At 36.6% G+C, this 20154-nt stretch overlaps 2 protein-coding genes across 2 annotated transcripts; both read left to right on the top strand.

Moving 5' to 3' along the window:
- Window positions 1–8281: 8281 nt before the first annotated feature.
- On the top strand, window positions 8282–9159 carry LOC143021331 (uncharacterized). Its single transcript, XM_076178738.1, has 2 exons — window positions 8282–8325; window positions 8447–9159. Exons 1-2 carry the CDS (start codon window positions 8307–8309, stop codon window positions 9079–9081), a joined length of 654 nt encoding a protein of 217 aa, XP_076034853.1. The 5' UTR covers window positions 8282–8306; the 3' UTR covers window positions 9082–9159.
- Window positions 9160–17023: 7864 nt separating this feature from the next.
- On the top strand, window positions 17024–17895 carry LOC143021341 (uncharacterized). The gene is made up of 2 exons (XM_076178769.1): window positions 17024–17061; window positions 17183–17895. The coding sequence occupies exons 1-2, from the start codon at window positions 17043–17045 to the stop codon at window positions 17815–17817; spliced, it is 654 nt and encodes a 217-aa protein (XP_076034884.1). The 5' UTR covers window positions 17024–17042; the 3' UTR covers window positions 17818–17895.
- Window positions 17896–20154: the final 2259 nt, after the last annotated feature.

Below are 20154 nucleotides of genomic sequence, written 5' to 3'. Positions count from 1 at the left end.
AGTTCGTGGCCAATTTCAACAGAAATAGCCAGTTTGACCAATCTAGATCTGAGTTCAGTGACAGCCAGTCGAGTTCTTTCCAGGACAGAAGCAGCCAGCTGAGTTCTTTCCAGGACAGAAGCAGCCAGCTCTCCGCTCAGGTCCGCAGCTCCGACTCCGAGTTCCCTGTCGATGGAGTCTTCGAGCCCTTCAACCTTCCCGCCGGAGCTTCCATCCTGATGGGTCAGATCGACATTTCTTTCGCATGCGGTGATCGCCCATACGGCTTCTACGCCGACGAAGCCAACAATTGCCAGATCTTCCATGTGTGTAACCCTTACCTCTTTGATGACGGGCGCGTCGAGACCCACCAGTATAGTTTCATGTGTGGGGAGGGCAGAGTCTTCGACCAGAGTGAGTTGACCTGCGTGGATCAGTTCGCTGCCATTCCCTGTGCTGAATCTTCCTTCTTCCACTCCAGAAATGAAGAGTTTGGTCGTCCCGAAGAAAAGAACTTGTAGAAAGATACACCAGGCATCCCCACTGCCATGCAATGGATTAATGACAATAGCAAAACATCTAAAATAAAATGATATAACATATAATTTTGTATTCCCACTTTATTATCCTTATTCATCTTCGAACCTACTATGAGACTTTCCTTTTTCATATCACTTAGCATTTCTTGCAAGTCTCCATGTACGTATATGGAAAAAATGGATGATAATGGTGAGTCTATTGCAGGTCCGTGTTTACTATAGTTAATCTATCTATGGCTTTTTCAGCGGGGATAACTTAAAAGTTGGTTTAGAACATATACAATTTAATTGAGGGTGCTATAGCAATAGTTTAGATATGAGTTTTCAGCTAAGTTCATTGACGAAATAATAAGAAAATAAACTTGTCAGAAGAAAAGAAGTTATGTGCAATTGCAGAAGATAAAATATAAATGTAGAAGATTATATCAAGTGGACAGGTAGAGAAATAGAGTCTTGATGGACCACAACGACACTAGATTTTTTTTTCTGGTCCAGTTGGATATGATAGAGAGTTCAGAAGTCAGGTGTTTTGTAACAATCATTTTAGAAGAATTGAGTTTTTTTTCGTGATGGTCAACTGGAGAGCGAAGTAGAAAATCGTAGAGAAGTGTTATATATATAACAATGTATAGAAGAATATGTATTGTCTGCTATGCTAGATCAATTATTGATGGTAGGAAAATAGAATAAGACAGAATAGATCCCTGTAGGGTGGCACAGGCTACAGACATAAAAAACAACGAAGAGTTACATTAGCATTTAAAGAACAGCCAGAAAAAAAACAGGGAATGAGGAGGCAGACAGAAAAATAGATTTCAAATGAGACTACATTCAAAATAGCATATTTTTTCCACTATTTCAAATGGTTTTGATATGTCTAGTGCAGCACCATGGTTATCACAAAAATCTAAAAAAAAAAAAAAAAAAAAAAAAAAAAAAAAAAAAAAAAAAATTTAGAAGTTTTAAAAGACCTGCAGGAACATTCCCTTACGGATGCCGTACTGGGAATCAGTATCTTGAGAGGATAGGTCTTTCATAATATTTTATTTAAAGACACATAGATACACACACACACACACACACACACACACACACACACACACACACACACACACACACACACACACACACACACACACACACAGACACACACAGACACACACACACACACACACACACACACACACACACATATATATATATGTGTATATATATATATATATATATATATATTATATATATATATATATATATATATAAAAGAACGTTAGATTGATTTTTGGGAGTATCCATCTTCCTTTAGAGGAGGTTTAATATAGTTATATTAGAACATAACAAGGAGCAGCAAGTTCAACGACACAGATCGAACAACTTACCTGGACAAGGAGTCGGGATTCATATATTTTATCGACCAACGATACTGAATAATTCATCCAGACCGTAAGCATTTTTTATATCAAGGCGAAATACATACCTATAGCAAAAAAACTGGAACCCTATATTAGGTAATCGAGTAAAAGACAATAGTGCGAGGTACAAGATTTCCAAAGCAAGGCTTGACAGCCAGAGCTGATCTATCCCCACCGCTTCATAATATGGTGTTTACCCTTTTCATTCAAGGCCAACTAGAAAATAAGAGAAAATGAAGAAAGAACATTGGATGGTTGGTATGAATAAGTTAGAGGGAGTGGTAGGAGGAGTAATGGCGTCAGAACTATAATTTTTTTCCAGTGTGTGTTTTAGAAAATAGATATGATTTTCAGATTAATATATAAGCACAACCTTAGCTACAATTAACAGGAGCCACAGATCATATAAAGAATCACAAGAACCTAGCGTTAGACATTTTTTAATTATATAAGTGTTTGGCTTTGCTAAGGATGGGTTTTGCACCATTTCAAGCAAACGTAAATAGCTTATACATACATATAGACATACATACACACACATATGTATATATATATATATATATATATATATATATATATATATATATATATATATATATATACATATTAATTATTTGTAATGGGACAGTATTTCCTTTTTATTTTAAAAGACTTCGATGCCAATCGTCGGGTCTTTATGTTTTTATAATTATGAGTTTTCCATACAATTTCTTTGTTATTTTTCCTAATATATATAATTTCTTCTAAATTTACCATAATTTAGATAACTATTGATAGACAATGTGGACCAATTTGATAACTGATAACCTAATGTAACTGGACAGTTATTTGGGATATTCTTGGAACTGATCAATAATCTTAATTTCTAATGGTATTTATTTACATATACGTAGTCATCATTATCATGGATTAAGATATGTCCTGTAGACGTTTTCTTTCGTGTAATTTATTGTAAACCAAAGTGAAATATATAAATTCAACACTGTGAAGAAACGGTAATATAAGTCTTATCATCGTACCTTTTTACTCCATGTTAATTGTTGATCATTTAAACGTTCTTCATTTGGTATCCAGAATGATCATGGACCGAATAATATTCTGTTAAACTAAGCTGACTTTATGTATGAAATCATTCATGTGTCTATAACTTTGCTATATTATTTTCATAGTGCAACCAAAACTAGAGTAGAAACTCAGAATTTGAATAATTTTTACTGCTGCACCTTTCCAATGGCGGTGGAAATGATTGCAGTAGGAACAGGCTTCACCTTGATACAAATCCAAAACTTTCTAATCCGCTCATTAGCAGCACATAAAAGCGGATCCATGCATCGGGTTAGCATTCGAACCTGAATCCGCTAAGTGAAAGTTCAATATGAATTCTCTTGCACTGAGTAAGTTAATGTTAAATGTGTTTTTGCTCATAAGAGATAGAACGACTTCTTGGCAAAGATAGATTGTATATATGATGTGTAGGATATGTAAAAGTTGATATCTAATCATTCATTTCGTTTTCAGTTTTGCTTGCTGCCGTCGTCTCGGCACAACAACAGTTTGCTGCTGTTAAACTTGCTCGACCCGGTTCCTTCGGTGGCGTTAGACAGCAGAAGTTAGTTGAAAATAACCAGCAAAGATTCAACGGTCAGCACAATCTTTTCGAGGCCAGCTCTAGTACCAGCGACCAGTTCCAGTCACGTTCCGATTTCAGCGGCAGCCAATTGAGCTCTGTCCAGGACAGAAGCAGCCAGTTTTCCGCACAGGTCCGCAGCTTGGGGTCTGAGATCCCCGTCGATGGAGTCTTCGAGCCCTTCAACCTTCCCTCCGGAGCTTCCCTCCTGATGGGTCAGATCGACGTTTCCTTCTCGTGCGGTGACCGTCCATACGGCTTCTACGCCGACGAAGCCAACAACTGCCAGATCTTCCATGTGTGTAATCCTTACTTATTTGATGACGGCCGTATCGAGACCCACCAGTATAGTTTCATGTGTGGGGAGGGCAGAGTCTTCGACCAGAGTGAGTTGACGTGCGTGGACCAGTTCGCTGCCATTCCCTGTGCTGAATCTTCCTTCTTCTACTCCAGAAACGAAGATTTCGGTCGTCCTGAAGAAAAGGTCTTGTAGGGAGTATCTACAGCCATTGCTACCATGCAAACGTTTAATGATAATAGCGGAACTTTTCGAATAAAACGATATAAGTAATTCAGTGTTTTCTTGTCGTTATTTTTAATAATAGACCTAGGGGTATCTGTTGAATTTCATCTGCTATGAGAAACTAAAATAAATGTCTACTTATGCCTGCATAGAGCTTGACTGAAAAGTCAGTAATTTAGAGAAATCTAGATTGTCACCTTACAACTAAAAGTAAAAAATAAGAGCAGCGAGATGAAAGTGCTTAGAAGTATAAAAGGAGTGACGAAAATAGACAGAATCAGAAATAAAGGAAGAACTTGGAATGATATATATTATTGAAGTTATAGAAACAAACATATTTAGGTGGTATGGATATGTAATGAGAATGGACCAAGAAAGACTGCAAAGACAAGCACTGACATGCAAGCCTAACACAAGAAGATCAAGAGGTAGACCCAGAAAGAGATGGATTAACGGTGTGGATTAAGCGCTATAAAGAAATGACGAAGTTCTGGGAATGATGGGTAAGAGGAAAGATATCAAAACAGAGAGGAACAGAAAAAAATCGTTGACAGGCGTCGGGTGATATTCGTAATCTATTTACAAATATGACCAATGATAAAACTATTCAACTTATACAAGACGCTATTAATATTGAAATTATCCTCTTCAGAATGTTTGATAAGCCTGCTTTTTATGATATTTCTCTTGACAATTTTATGTTGCAATTCAATTGTCAACAGAAATATTAGAGAAAGCAGTATTATTAAACATTAGTAGTGGTTTGTATAAGTTGGATAGTTTCATCTTTAGTAATATATATAAGTTTGTAAATTCCCGACAAACATCATTGACGTTCTAAACTTATATTCATATTGTTATCTTAAAACTGGTCAATAGCGTGATTTACAAATGTTTCCATAAATGATGCCCTAGTGGCAGTAAAGAAAGTGGCTGCAGATATAAATAATGATATTCTTCCAGTTCTGATTATCTAAGGGAGTGTCGCATCGCTTTACAGAATAGATGAAATTAAACTTTCAAACATGTATTTAATGAATTTAGGCATAATTACCCTTTACATTAGTGCATAGTTCCTCAGGGTATTGTGTTCCTTCCATGTATATATAAGGCATAGTAAAGATTTAGTAAAGATATAGTGAGCTCGAGTGAAGTTCTAATTACTTAACGGTAAATACTTCCACATCATTCAGCTTAATATGAAATAAAAACTTAGATTTTTGGGAACAAAAAGTATTGAATACATTTTCTCTGAATAATTAAAAAATGCTGCAAAATTTAGGTTTCATAAAAATCAAATTTCTTTTATTTTTACTGCAGAAAATAAAGAGCATGATGTTTTCTTTCAAATGAAACAAAAATGACAAAAGTCCATAGAGAACAACCAATGATATTATAACAAAAAGAACAAAACTACAAACTTTACAGGACGGGGATTTAAGTTTTCGCAACCGGTTTTTGCGACCATTTGTTTGATTGTTGCCATGTATAGCAAATCTCCAATTTCCTTTTCTTTGCTGATGAGGTGTGAGGTGAGGGTGAGTGGTGTGGCGTGGATGGAGGAGGTGTAAGGTGAGCGTGGCTAGTGGATGCTTGCGGAGTGTTGGGTACAACTGTGATGCTTTTCTCATCTTTCTATTTCCTTCTTTTTTCTATTTCAGGCACTCACTGGCCCTCTCTATATTCTGCCGCTTCACTTTCTTGTTTCTTGTTATTTTTCCCATGATCACAGCAACAATACAGGGCGAGGAATCAAAATTGTTGCGTACAGTGAGAGCGTCAGGAGCGACGTTATCTTACTTCGACTTTTACAAGAGTACTGGTGCCCTGTCCATTGTCTTTGTGAGGTATACTGATGGGATGAGTTGCCAAATATATCCATAAACACAAATCTGTAGCAAAACACGAAATAGCTATAGAAATGTTGACGCTATTTCAACATACAGAATGGTTTTTATGTAATGGGGTTGCCAGAGGTTGCCAATATTTGATCTATTCTTATGCTGTATAAAAATAGAAACGAAATAGTTGTATAAATTTGTATGAGTGTTGCCACCATCATAGATTCTTTTGAAATGTTTACCTAAAATTCGCTCATGTAACAGAAGTTTTCAAATGATCGCTGGCGACGCTCCCTTAAAGCTTATCTCCATGTGTAAGTTTTGGATACTTAATGTTTAATGACACTGAATTTAAACAGCTCAAAGGCCTCGCAATGGGGAGTCCGTTATCGACTGCTATGGCCTATCTGTTCATGGAAGTGTTAGAAACAGACAAATATATTAACTTCATGGGAAGAGGTATCACTTGGCTCAGGTACGTGGTTGATATAATTGTGGTAATGCCAAAAGGAACCAGTGTAGAGGGTAAGGTAAAGACTCAACGCTGTGAATAGGGACATTCGATTCACAATTGAAGTAGAAAAAGAGTGTAAGTTACCTTTTTTAGACACGTTGATAAATAGAGGATTTGAAAAGTTATTATTATTATTTATTATTTTTTTTTTTTTTTTAAATACAACACACACCAATAGGGATGATTTCATCTACTATTTCTCAGCACGCAGCAGACGAATCTAAACTGGTGTTTTAATAGGCTTCTTTCTCAGAGCTTTTCGTATCAGTGGTAAAGGACTCCCAGAAGTCGAATTTCATATACGTCATGAATGATTTTAAGAAGCTGAAATACCCCGGAGGCTTGATCATCAAAGCATTGAAAAAAAAAGCAAGAAATTTTAAGAAACATCAAATGTCCAGGCCCCTAGAAAAAATAAGTCACAATTCATATATGTCCCTAATTCTATGAACACCGAAACTATTGGTGATTAATTATTCAATGAAAGGTGAAAGTGTCTTCCAGTATGACAGGAAAAATATTCAAAAATTATATCAATAATCGTAATAGCCTCATTATCATTGACCGCATTCCCTGCGGCGGTTGTCCCCCATCGTACTTCGGCGAGTCAGGTCGAGGAATTAAGGAACGCCTGAGTGAACACAAAAATGATCCTAGGACATATGGAACGCCTAGCACCTTAAATCGTCACCTAGACAAGTGCCTAATGGAGCCAAATATAAATACTGGACGAGGGACTTGAGAAGATGAGAAAGACTGTGGAAGCTGCGTTCATTATAACCAGGGAAAACAACAAGGACAGAGAAGGGTTTGTCTGCGTTTCAAAAGCAGCAAGTATCTTAATAATTAAATCGGTATTCAAAGGGACAACTTGGCATATCCAACCACTCATACCATGACGGGTACACTCTCGCTACTATTATAAAATATGTGATCAAAATGTAATGCAGCAAGTCCTCTGAAGAAGACCATGGAGGTCGCAACGTTACGGCAACAACTCTATTGCCAGACAATCTTAACTTATTTATATACATATACAATATATGTATGAATGACGACTGGGAAAGAAAATCAAACGAAGCAAAGCGCTTCCGTATATTACATCTTCAATGCAAAGTACATAGAAAAAGAGGATTGGAGTACTATATAAATGCATCCATATAAAGAATGTAGGTACACTATTTAGTCATCTGGGACGCCATACTTGCTTATACATATCCTGGAGGCCCGTAGGGAAATCATAGGCGCTTGGGGAAACCTTGGAGTCACGTTGAGACGCCTAGGTGTTACATAGGGAAACAAAATATTTACTGCATTCATAATGATCTAGATTTTTCTTTATAGTTGAAATTATATAATTCGTATAAACCATGGTGTATATTTCATTATGATCCTGGGTGGTGTAGACCACTACATTTCATTAGATTCCTTATGACCATGTTATTACTGAAATTATTTGGGCGTTGGCCCAGCTATATTCGATGATTTTGTTCTTCTACATGTTTGAATATACCACTAGAATTGTTGTCATCCTTACATCTATATAGAATTTATTACCAATTTTGTAAATTCATCCTTTTTGACATTTTGTACTGCTATCAATAGGCAAGTGTGTTATTCCATTGGTGTTCTTGAAAAATTCATTTACATTAAAACTTTTTGATAAATCTGAGACATTAAAAAAAAAAAAAAAAAAATTGAAAGCCTCAAGTTCAGATAATTTAGGCAACCCCAACCATGGTTGTTTCTGTGGTGGTGGTAGACTCACCTTGACGAGAAGGCTCACCTTTCTAACCAACCCCACGCAGTACATAAAGGCGGTTCCGTGCTTGTGACAAGCATTCGATTCTGAATCCGCCCAGCCAACACTCAATATGTATCCTCTTGCAATTGGTAAGTGATACGTACCTGTAAGCGAGTACGCAGGCTTAAAGGGCGTTTTATATAAGAGTGAGCTATGTTTACTACGCAGGACTTATAGGAACAGATATCTGATCATTCGTATCCTTTTCAGTTTTCCTTGCTGCTGTCATCTCGGCACAGCCACAATTTCCTGCTGTGAGACTTGCCGGACTTGGTTTCTTTGGTGGTGCAGGACAACAACAAACAGTTAATAAGTTCCACCAAGAATCCAACACTCAAGGCAACCAGTTCGTGGCCAATTTCAACAGAAATAACCAGTTTGACCAATCTAGATCTGAGTTCAGTGGCAGCCAGTCGAGTTCTTTCCAGGACAGAAGCAGCCAGCTGAGTTCTTTCCAGGACAGAAGCAGCCAGCTCTCCGCTCAGGTCCGCAGCTCCGACTCCGAGTTCCCTGTCGATGGCGTCTTCGAGCCCTTCAACCTTCCCGCCGGAGCTTCCATCCTGATGGGTCAGATCGACATTTCTTTCGCATGCGGTGACCGCCCATACGGCTTCTACGCCGACGAAGCCAACAACTGCCAAATCTTCCATGTGTGTAACCCTTACCTCTTTGATGACGGACGCGTCGAGACCCACCAGTATAGTTTCATGTGTGGCGAGGGCAGAGTCTTCGACCAGAGTGAGTTGACCTGCGTGGATCAGTTCGCTGCCATTCCCTGTGCTGAATCTTCCTTCTTCTACTCCAGAAATGAAGATTTTGGTCGTCCCGAAGAAAAGAACTTGTAGAAAGATACACCAGGCATCCCCACTGCCATGCAAGGGATTAATGACAATAACAGAACATCCAAAATAAAATGATATAACATATAATTTTGTATTCCCACTTTATTATCCTTATTCATCTTCGAACCTACTATGAGACTTCCCTTGTTCATATCACTTAGCATTTCTTGCAAGTCTCCATGTACGTATATGGAAAAAATGGAGGACAATGGCAAGTCCGTGTTTAGTATAGTTAATCTATCTATGGCTTTTTCAGCGGGGATAACTTGAAAGGTGGTTTAGAACATATACAAATTCATTAAGGCTGCTATAGCAATAGTTTAGGTATGAGTTTTCAGCTAAGTTCATTGACGAAATAATAAGAAAATAAACTTGTCAGAAGAAAAGAAGTTATGTGCAATTGCAGAAGATAAAATATAAATGTAGAAGATTATATCAAGTGGACAGGTAGAGAAATAGAGTCTTGATGGACCACAACGACACTAGATTTTTTTCTGGTCCAGTTGAATATGATAGAGAGTTCAGAAGTCAGGTATTTTGTAACAATCATTTTATAAGAATTGAGTTTATTTTCATGATGGTCAACTGGAGAGCGAAGTAGTAAATCGCAGAGAAGTGTTATCTACATAACAATGTATAGAAGAATATGTATTGTCTGCTATGCTAGATCAATTATTGATTGTAGGAAAATAGAATAAGACAGAATAGATCCCTGTAGGGTGGCACAGGCTACAGACATAAAAAATCAACGAATAGTTAAATTAGCTTTTAAAGAACAGCCAGAAAGAAAACAGGGAATGAAGAGGCAGACAGAAAAATAGATTTAAAATGAGATTACCTTAAAAATAGCATATTTTTTCCACTCTTTCAAATGGTTTTGATATGTCTAGTGCAGCAGCATAGTTATCACAAAAAAAAAGACCAAAATTGAGAAAAAGCTTTAAAAGACCTGCAGAAACATTCCCTTACGGATGCCATACTGGGAATCAGAATCTTGAGAGGTTAGGCCTTTCATATTTTATTTAAGGACACATAGATACATACACACATATATATATATATATATATATATATATATATATATATATATATATTAAAGAACGTTAGATTGATTTTTGGGAGTATCCACCTTCCTTTAGAAGAGGTTTAATATAGTTATTTTTTAACATAACAAGAAGTAGCAAGTTCAACGACACAGATCGAACAACTTACCTAGACAAGGAGTCGGGATTCATATATTTTATCGACCAACGATACTGAATAATTCATCCAGACCGTAAGCATTTTTTATATCAAGGCGAAATACATACCTATAGCAAAAAAACTGGAACCCTATATTAGGTAATCGAGTAAAAGACAATAATGCGAGGTACAAGATTTCCAAAGCAAGGCTTGACAGCCAGAGCTGATCTATCCCCACCGCTTCATAATATGGTGTTTACCCTTTTCATTCAAGGCCAACTAGAAAATAAAAACAAATGAAGAAAGAACATTGGATGGTTGGTATGAATAAGTTAGAGGGAGTGGTAGGAGGAGTAATGGCTTCAGAACTATAATTTTTTTCCAGTGTGTGTTTTAAAAAATAGATATGATTTCCAGATTAATATATAACTCTGCCTTAGCTACAATCAACATGAGCCACAGATCATGTAAAGAATCAGAAGAACCAAGCGTTAGACATTTTTTAAAGATATAAGTGTTTGGTTTTGCTATGGATGTGTTTTGCACCATTCCGGGCAGAAGTAAATAGCTTATACATGTATATATATATATATATATATATATATATATATATATATTATATATATATATATATATATATATATACATATATATATATATATATATATATATTTATTAATTAACGATTTGTAATGGGGCATTATTTATTTTATTTTTAAATGTATTAGATGCCAATCGTTGGGTCTTCATCTTTTTATATCCATGAGTTTTCTATACATTTTTTTTATATATATACAGAAGTGAGTAAATGTCTTCTAAATTTATCATATTCTAGTCGACCATTGATTGATAATGTGGGCCAATTTGGTAACTGATAACCTTTTATATCTAATGTAACTGGACAATTATTTGGGATTTTCTTGGAACTGATGAATAATTTTCATTTTTAACTGTATTTATTTATCTATACATTTTCAGTCACAATTATCATGAATTAAAAATGTCCTGTAGGCGTTTTCTTTCATTTGATTTATTGTAAACCAAAGTGAAATATATAAAATAGACACTGTGAAGAAACGGTAATATAAGTCTTATCATCGTATCTTTTTATCCACTCCATGTTACTTGTTGATCATTTATGTGAGTAAATTTCTTCTAAATTTATCATATTCTAGTCGACCATTGATTGATAATGTGGGCCAATTTGGTAACTGATAACCTTTTATATCTAATGTAACTGGACAATTATTTGGGATTTTCTTGGAACTGATGAATAATTTTCATTTTTAACTGTATTTATTTATTCATATATTTTCAGTCACAATTATCATTAATTGAAAATGTCCTGTAGGCGTTTTCTTTCATTTGATTTATTGTAAACCAAAGCGAAATATATAAAATCGACACTGTGAAGAAACGGTAATATAAGTCTTATCATCGTATCTTTTTATCCACTCCATGTTACTTGTTGATCATTTAAACCTTCTTCATTTGGTATCCAGAATGATCATTCACCAAATTATATTCAGTTAAATTATGCTGACTTTATACATGAAATCAATCATGTGTCTATAACTTTGCCGTGGCATTTTCATAGTGCAACCAAAACTACAGTAGGAACTCAGAATTTGAATAAGTTTTACTGCTGCACCTTTCCAATGGCGCTGGATGTGATTGTAATAGGGACAGGCTTCACCTTGATACGAAGCCAAATTTTCTAATCAGCTCAGTAGCAGCACATAAAAACGGATCCATGCATCGGGTTAGCATTCGAATCTGAATCCGCTAAGTGAACGTTCAATATGAATTCTCTTGCACTTAGTAAGTTAATGTTAAATGTGTTGTTGCTCTTAAGAGATAGAACGACTTCTTGGCAAAGATAGATTGTATATATGATGTGTAGGATATGTAAAAGTTGATATCTAATCATTTATTTCGTTTTCAGTTTTGCTTGCTGCCGTCGTCTCGGCACAACAACAGTTTGCTGCTGTTAAACTTGCTCGACCCGGTTCCTTCGGTGGCGCTAGACAGCAACAGGTAGTTGAAAATAATCAGCAAAGATTCAACGGTCAGCACAATCTTTTCGAGGCCAGCTCTAGTAACAGCGGCCAGTTCCAGTCTCGTTCCGATTTCAGCGGCAGCCAATTGAGCTCTGTCCAGGACAGAAGCAGCCAGTTGAGCTCTGTCTAGGACAGAAGCAGCCAGTTGAGCTCTGTCCAGGACACAAGCAGCCAGTTTTCCGCTCAGGTCCGCAGCTTCGACTCCGAGTTCCCTGTCGATGGAGTCTTCGAGCCCTTCAACCTTCCCGCCGGAGCTTCCTTCTCGTGCGGTGACCGCCCATACGGCTTCTACGCCGACGAAGTCAACAACTGCCAGATCTTCCATGTGTGTAACCCTTACTTATTTGATGACGGCCGCGTCGAGACCCACCAGTATAGTTTCATGTGTGGCGAGGGCAGAGTCTTCGACCAGAGTGAGCTGACCTGCGTGGATCAGTTCGCTGCCATTCCCTGTGCTGAATCTTCCTTCTTCTACTCCAGAAACGAAGATTTCGGTCGTCCTGAAGAAAAGGTCTTGTAGGGAGTATCTACAGCCATTGCTACCATGCAAACGTTTAATGATAATAGCAGAACTTTTTGAATAAAACGATATAAATAATTCAGTGTTTTCTTGCCGTTATTCTTAATACTAGACCTAGAAAAGGGGTATCTGGTGAATTTCATCTGCTATGAGAAACTAAAAGAAATGTCTACTTTTTATGCCTGCATAGAGCTCGACTGAAAAGTCAGTAATTTAGAGAAATCTAGATTGTCACCTTACAACTAAAACGGAATACAGTAAAAGATAGGAGCAGCGGAGATGAAAGTGCATAGATGTTTAAAAGGGTTGGCGAAAATGGACAGAATCAGAAATACGCAAATAAGGGAAGAACTTGGAATAACAGATATTATGAAAATCATAGAAACAAACAGAACTAGGTGGTACGGACATGAGAATGGACAAAGACAGACTGCTAAGACAAGCACTGACATGGAAGCTTAACACAAGAAGACCAATTGGTAGACCCAGAAAGAGATGGATTGACGGTGTGGAGGAAGCGCTATAAAGAAAAGACGAAGTTCTGGGAATGATGGGTAAGAGGAAAGATATCAAAACAGAGAGGAATAGAACAAAATCGTTGAGACGAGGCCCTCTAGCTGACAGGCGTCGGGTGATATTCGTAATCTATTTACATATATGACCAATGATAAAACTATTCAACTTATACAAGACGCTATTAATATTGAAATTATCCTCTTCAGAATGTTTGATAAACCTGCTTTTTATGATATTTCTGTTGACAATTTTATGTTGGAATTCAATTGTCAACAGAAATAGTTGAGAAAGCAGTATTATTAAACATTAGTAGTGGTTTGTATAAGTTGGATAGTTTCATCTTTAGTAATATATATAAGTTTGTAAATTCCCGACAAACATCATTGACGTTCTAAACTTATATTCATATTGTTATCGTAAAACTGGTCAATAGCGTGCTTTACAAATGTTTCCATAAATGATGCCCTAGTGGCAGTAAAGAAAGTGGCTGCAGATATAAATGATGGTATTCTTCCAGTTCTGATTATTTAAGGGAGTGTCGCATCGCTTTACAGAGTAGATGAAATTAAACGTTCAAATATGTGTTTAATGAACTTAGGCATAATTATCCCTTACATTAGTGCATAGTTCCTCAGGGTATTGTGTTCCTTCCATGTATATATAAGGCATAGTGAAGATTTAGTGAAGATATAGTGAGCTCGAGTGAAGTTCTAATTACTTAACGGAAAATACTTCCACATCATTCAGCTTAATATGAAATAAAAACTTAGGTTTAATAAAAAATCAAATATCTTTTATTTTTACTGCAGAAAATAAATAGCATGATGTTTTCTTTCAAATGAAACAAAAATGACAAAAGTCCATAGAGAACAACCGATGATATTACAACAAAAAGAACAAAAACATCAACTTTACAGGACGGGGATTTAAGTTTTCGCAACCGGTTTTTGCGACCATTTGTTTGATTGTTGCCATGCATAGCAAATCTCCAATTTCCTCTTCTTTGCTGATGAGGTGTGAGGTGAGGGTGAGTGGTGTGGCGTGGATGGAGGAGGTATAAGGTGGGCGTGGCTAGTAGATGCTTGCGGAGTGATGGGTGCAGCTGTGCTGCTTTTCTCCTCTTTCTCTTTCCTTCTTCTTTTTTCTATTTCAGGCACTCACGGGCCCTCTCTATATTCTGCCGATTCACTCTCCCGTTTCTTGTTCATTTCTCCATGATCACAGCAACAATACAGAGCGAGGAATCAAAATTGTTGCGTACAGTGAGAGCGCCAGGAGCGACGTCACCTTACTTTGATCTTTGCAAGAGTACTGGTGCCCTGTCCATTGTCTTTGTGAAATATACTGGTGGGACGAGTTGCCAAATATCTCTATAAACACAAATCTGTAGCAAAACACGAAATAGCAATAGAAATTTTGACGCTATTTCAATATACAGAATGTTTTTTGTGTAATGGAGTTGCCAGATGTTGCCAATATTTGATCTATTCTAATGCTGTATAAAAATAGAAAAGAGACAGTTGTATAACTTTGTATGAGTGTTGCCACCATCATAGATTCTTTTGAAATATTTACCTAAAATTCGCTCATGTACCAGAATTTTTCGAATGATCGCTGGCGACACTCTCTTAAAGCTTATCTCCATGTGTAAGTTTTGGATACTTAATGTTCAATGACACTGAATTTAAACACCTCAAAGGTCTCGCAATGGGTAGTCCGTTATCGACTGCTATGGCCTGTCTGTTCATGAAAGTGTTAGAAACAGACAAATATATTAACTTCATGGGAAGAGGTATCACTTGGCTCAGGTACGTGGTTTATATAATTGTGGTAATGCCAAAAGGAACCAGTGTAGAGGGTAAGGTAAAGACTCAACGCTGTGAGGAGGTACATTCGATTCACAATTGAGGTCGAAAAAGAGTGTAAGCTACCTTTTTTAGACACGTTGATAAATAGAGGATTTGAAAAGTTATTTTTTTTTGGTAAATACAACACACACCAATAGGGATGATTTCATCTATTATTTCTCAGCACACAGCAGACGAATCTAAACTGGTGTTTTAATAGTTTTCTTTATCAGAGCTTTTCGTATCAGTGGTAATGGACTCCCAGAAGTCGAATTTATATACGTCAAGAAGGATTTTAAGAAGCTGAAATACCCCGGAGGCTTGATCATCAAAGCATTGAAAAAATTCAAGAAATTTTACGAAAGATCAAATGTCCAGGCCCCGAGAGAAAATAAGTCACAATTCATACATGTCCCTTATTCTATGAACATCGGAGCTATTGGTGAGTAATTATTCAATGAAAGGTGAAAGTGTCTTCCAGTATGATAGGAAAAATATTTAAAAACTATGTTAATAATTGTAATAGCCTCATTATCATTGATCCGCATTCCCTGCGGCGGTTGTCCCCCATCGTACTTCGGCGAGTCAGGTCGAGGAATTGAGGAACGCCTGAGTGAACACAAAAATGACCCTAGGACATATGGAACGCATAGCACCTTAAATCGTCACCTAATGGAGGCAAGTAGAAATACTGGACGAGAGACTTGAGAAGATGAGAAAGACGGTGGAAGCTGCGTGCATTATAATCAAGGAAAACAACAAGGACAAGGAATGGTTTGTCTGCGTTTCAAAAGAAGCAAGTATCTAAATAACTAAATCGGTATTCAAAGGGACAACCTGACATATCCAACCAATCATACCATTACGGGTACACTCTCGCTACTATTATAAAATATGTGATCAAAATGTAATGCAGCAAGTCCTCTGAAGAAGACCATGGAGGTCGCAACGTTACGGCAACAACTCTATTGCCAGACAATCATAACTTATTTATATACATATACAATATATGTATGAATGACGACTGGGAAAGAAAATCAAACGAAGCAAAGCGCTTCCGTATATTACATCTTCAGTGCAAAGTACATAGAAAAAGAGGATTGGAGTACTATATAAATGCATCCGTATAAAGAATGTAGATACACTATTTAGTCATCTGGAACGCCATAGTTTCTTGCACATATCCTGGAGGCCCGTAGGGAAATCATAGGCGCTTGGGGAAACCTTGGAGTCACGTTGAGACGCCTAGGTGTTACATAGGGAAACAAAATATTTATTGTATACATAATAATCTAGAGTTTTCTTTATAGTTGAAATTATATAATTCGTATAAACCATGGTGTATATTTCATTATGATCCTGGGTGGTGTAGACCACTACATTTCATTAGATTCCTTATGACCATGTTATTACTAAAATTATTTGGGCGTTGGCCCAGCTTTACCCGATGATTTTGTTCTTCTACATATTTGATTATACCACTGGAATTGTTGTCATCCATACATCTATATAGAATTTATTACCAATTTTGTAAATTCATCCTTTTTGACATTTAGTACTGCTATCAATAAGCAAATGTGTTATTCCATTGGTGTTCTTGAAAAATACATTTACATTAAAACTTTTTTATAAATCTGAGACATTTAATTTTTTTTTGAAAGCCTCACGTTCAGATAATTTAGGCAACCCCCCCCCCCCACCCATGGTCGTTTCTGTGGTGGTGGTAGACTCACCTTGACGAGAAGGCTCACTTTTCTAACCAACACCACGCAGTACATAAAGGCGGTTCCGTGCTTGTGACAAGCATTCGATTCTGAATCCGTCCAGCCAACACTCAATATGTATCCTCTTGCAGTTGGTAAGTGATACGTACCTGTAAGCGAGTACGCAGGTTCAAAGGGCGTTTTGTATAAGAGTGAGCTATGTTTACTACGCAGGACTTATAGGAACAGATATCTGATCATTCGTATCCTTTTCAGTTTTCCTTGCTGCTGTCATCTCGGCACAGCCACAATTTCCTGCTGTGAGACTTGCCGGACTTGGTTTCTTTGGTGGTGCAGGACAACAACAAACAGTTAATAAGTTCCACCAAGAATCCAACTCTCAAGGCAACCAGTTCGTGGCCAATTTCAACAGAAATAACCAGTTTGACCAATCTAGATCTGAGTTCAGTGGCAGCCAGTCGAGTTCTTTCCAGGACAGAAGCAGCCAGCTGAGTTCTTTCCAGGACAGAAGCAGCCAGCTCTCCGCTCAGGTCCGCAGCTCCGACTCCGAGTTCCCTGTCGATGGCGTCTTCGAGCCCTTCAACCTTCCCGCCGGAGCTTCCATCCTGATGGGTCAGATCGACATTTCTTTCGCATGCGGTGACCGCCCATACGGCTTCTACGCCGACGAAGCCAACAACTGCCAAATCTTCCATGTGTGTAACCCTTACCTCTTTGATGACGGACGCGTCGAGACCCACCAGTATAGTTTCATGTGTGGCGAGGGCAGAGTCTTCGACCAGAGTGAGCTGACCTGCGTGGATCAGTTCGCTGCCATTCCCTGTGCTGAATCTTCCTTCTTCTACTCCAGAAATGAAGATTTTGGTCGTCCCGAAGAAAAGAACTTGTAGAAAGATACACCAGGCATCCCCACTGCCATGCAAGGGATTAATGACAATAACAGAACATCCAAAATAAAATGATATAACATATAATTTTGTATTCCCACTTTATTATCCTTATTCATCTTCGAACCTACTATGAGACTTCCCTTGTTCATATCACTTAGCATATTTTGCAAGTCTCCATGTACGTATATGGAAAAAATGGAGGACAATGGTGAGTCTATTGCAAGTCCGTGTTTAGTATAGTTAATCTATCTATGGCTTTTTCAGCGGGGATAACTTGAAAGGTGGTTTAGAACATATACAAATTCATTAAGGCTGCTATAGCAATAGTTTAGGTATGAGTTTTCAGCTAAGTTCATTGACGAAATAATAAGAAAATAAACTTGTCAGAAGAAAAGAAGTTATGTGCAATTGCAGAAGATAAAATATAAATGTAGAAGATTATATCAAGTGGACAGGTAGAGAAATAGAGTCTTGATGGACCACAACGACACTAGATTTTTTTCTGGTCCAGTTGAATATGATAGAGAGTTCAGAAGTCAGGTGTTTTGTAACAATCATTTTAGAAGAATTGAGTTTATTTTCATGATGGTCAACTGGAGAGGGAAGTAGTAAATCGCAGAGAAGTATTATCTACATAACAATGTATAGAAGAATATGTATTGTCTGCTATGCTAGATCAATTATTGATTGTAGGAAAATAGAATAAGACAGAATAGATTGCTGTAGGGTGGCACAGGCTACAGACATAAAAAAACAACGAATAGTTAAATTAGCTTTTAAAGAAAAGCCAGAAAGAAAACAGGGAATGAAGAGGCAGACAGAAAAATAGATTTCAAATGAGATTACCTTAAAAATAACATATTTTTCCACTCTTTCAAATGGTTTTGATATGTCTAGTGCAGCAGCATAGTTATCACAAAAAAAAAGACCAAAATTGAGAAAAAGCTTTAAAAGACCTGCAGAAACATTCCCTTACGGATGCCATACTGGGAATCAGAATCTTGAGAGGTTAGGCCTTTCATATTTTATTTAAGGACACATAGATACATACACACATATATATATATATATATATATATATATATATAGATATATATATATATATATATATATATATATATATTAAAGAACGTTAGATTGATTTTTGGGAGTATCCACCTTCCTTTAGAAGAGGTTTAATATAGTTATTTTTGAACATAACAAGAAGTAGCAAGTTCAACGACACAGATCGAACAACTTACCTAGACAAGGAGTCGGGATTCATATATTTTATCGACCAACGATACTGAATAATTCATCCAGACCGTAAGCATTTTTTATATCAACGCGAAATACATACCTATAGCAAAAAAACTGGAACCCTATATTAGGTAATCGAGTAAAAGACAATAATGCGAGGTACAAGATTTCCAAAGCAAGGCTTGACAGCCAAAGCTGGTCTATCCCCACCGATTCATCTTATGGTGTTTACCCTTTTCATTCAAGGCCAACTAGAAAATAAAAACAAATGAAGAAAGAACATTGGATGGTTGGTATGAATAAGTTAGAGGGAGTGGTAGGAGGAGTAATGGCTTCAGAACTATAATTTTTTTCCAGTGTGTGTTTTAGAAAATAGATATGATTTCCAGATTAATATATAACTCTGCCTTAGCTACAATCAACATGAGCCACAGATCATGTAAAGAATCAGAAGAACCAAGCGTTAGACATTATTTAAGGATACAAGTGTTTGGTTTTGCTATGGATGTGTTTTGCACCATTCCGGGCAGAAGTAAATAGCTTATACATGTATATATATATATATATATATATATATATATATATATATATATATATATATATATATATTTATTAATTAACGATTTGTAATGGGGCAGTATTTATTTTTGTTTTAAAAGTCTTCGATGCCAATCGTTGGGTCTTCATCTTTTTATATCTATGAGTTTTCTATACATTTTTTTTATATATATACAGAAGTGAGTAAATTTCTTCTAAATTTATCATATTCTAGTCGACCATTGATTGATAATGTGGGCCAATTTGGTAACTGATAACCTTTTATATCTAATGTAACTGGACAATTATTTGGGATTTTCTTGGAACTGATGAATAATTTTCATTTTTAACTGTATTTATTTATTTATACATTTTCAGTCACAATTATCATGAATTAAAAATGTCCTGTAGGCGTTTTCTTTCATTTGATTTATTGTAAACCAAAGTGAAATATATAAAATCGACACTGTGAAGAAACGGTAATATAAGTCTTATCATCGTATCTTTTTATCCACTCCATGTTACTTGTTGATCATTTATGTGAGTAAATTTCTTCTAAAT

Source organism: Oratosquilla oratoria, chromosome 42 (assembly GCF_046742065.1).
Source record: "Oratosquilla oratoria isolate Oo_2021 chromosome 42, ASM4674206v1, whole genome shotgun sequence".
Classification (NCBI taxonomy): Eukaryota; Metazoa; Arthropoda; class Malacostraca; order Stomatopoda; family Squillidae; genus Oratosquilla; species Oratosquilla oratoria.
This window is presented reverse-complemented; position numbering and strand designations above follow the sequence as displayed.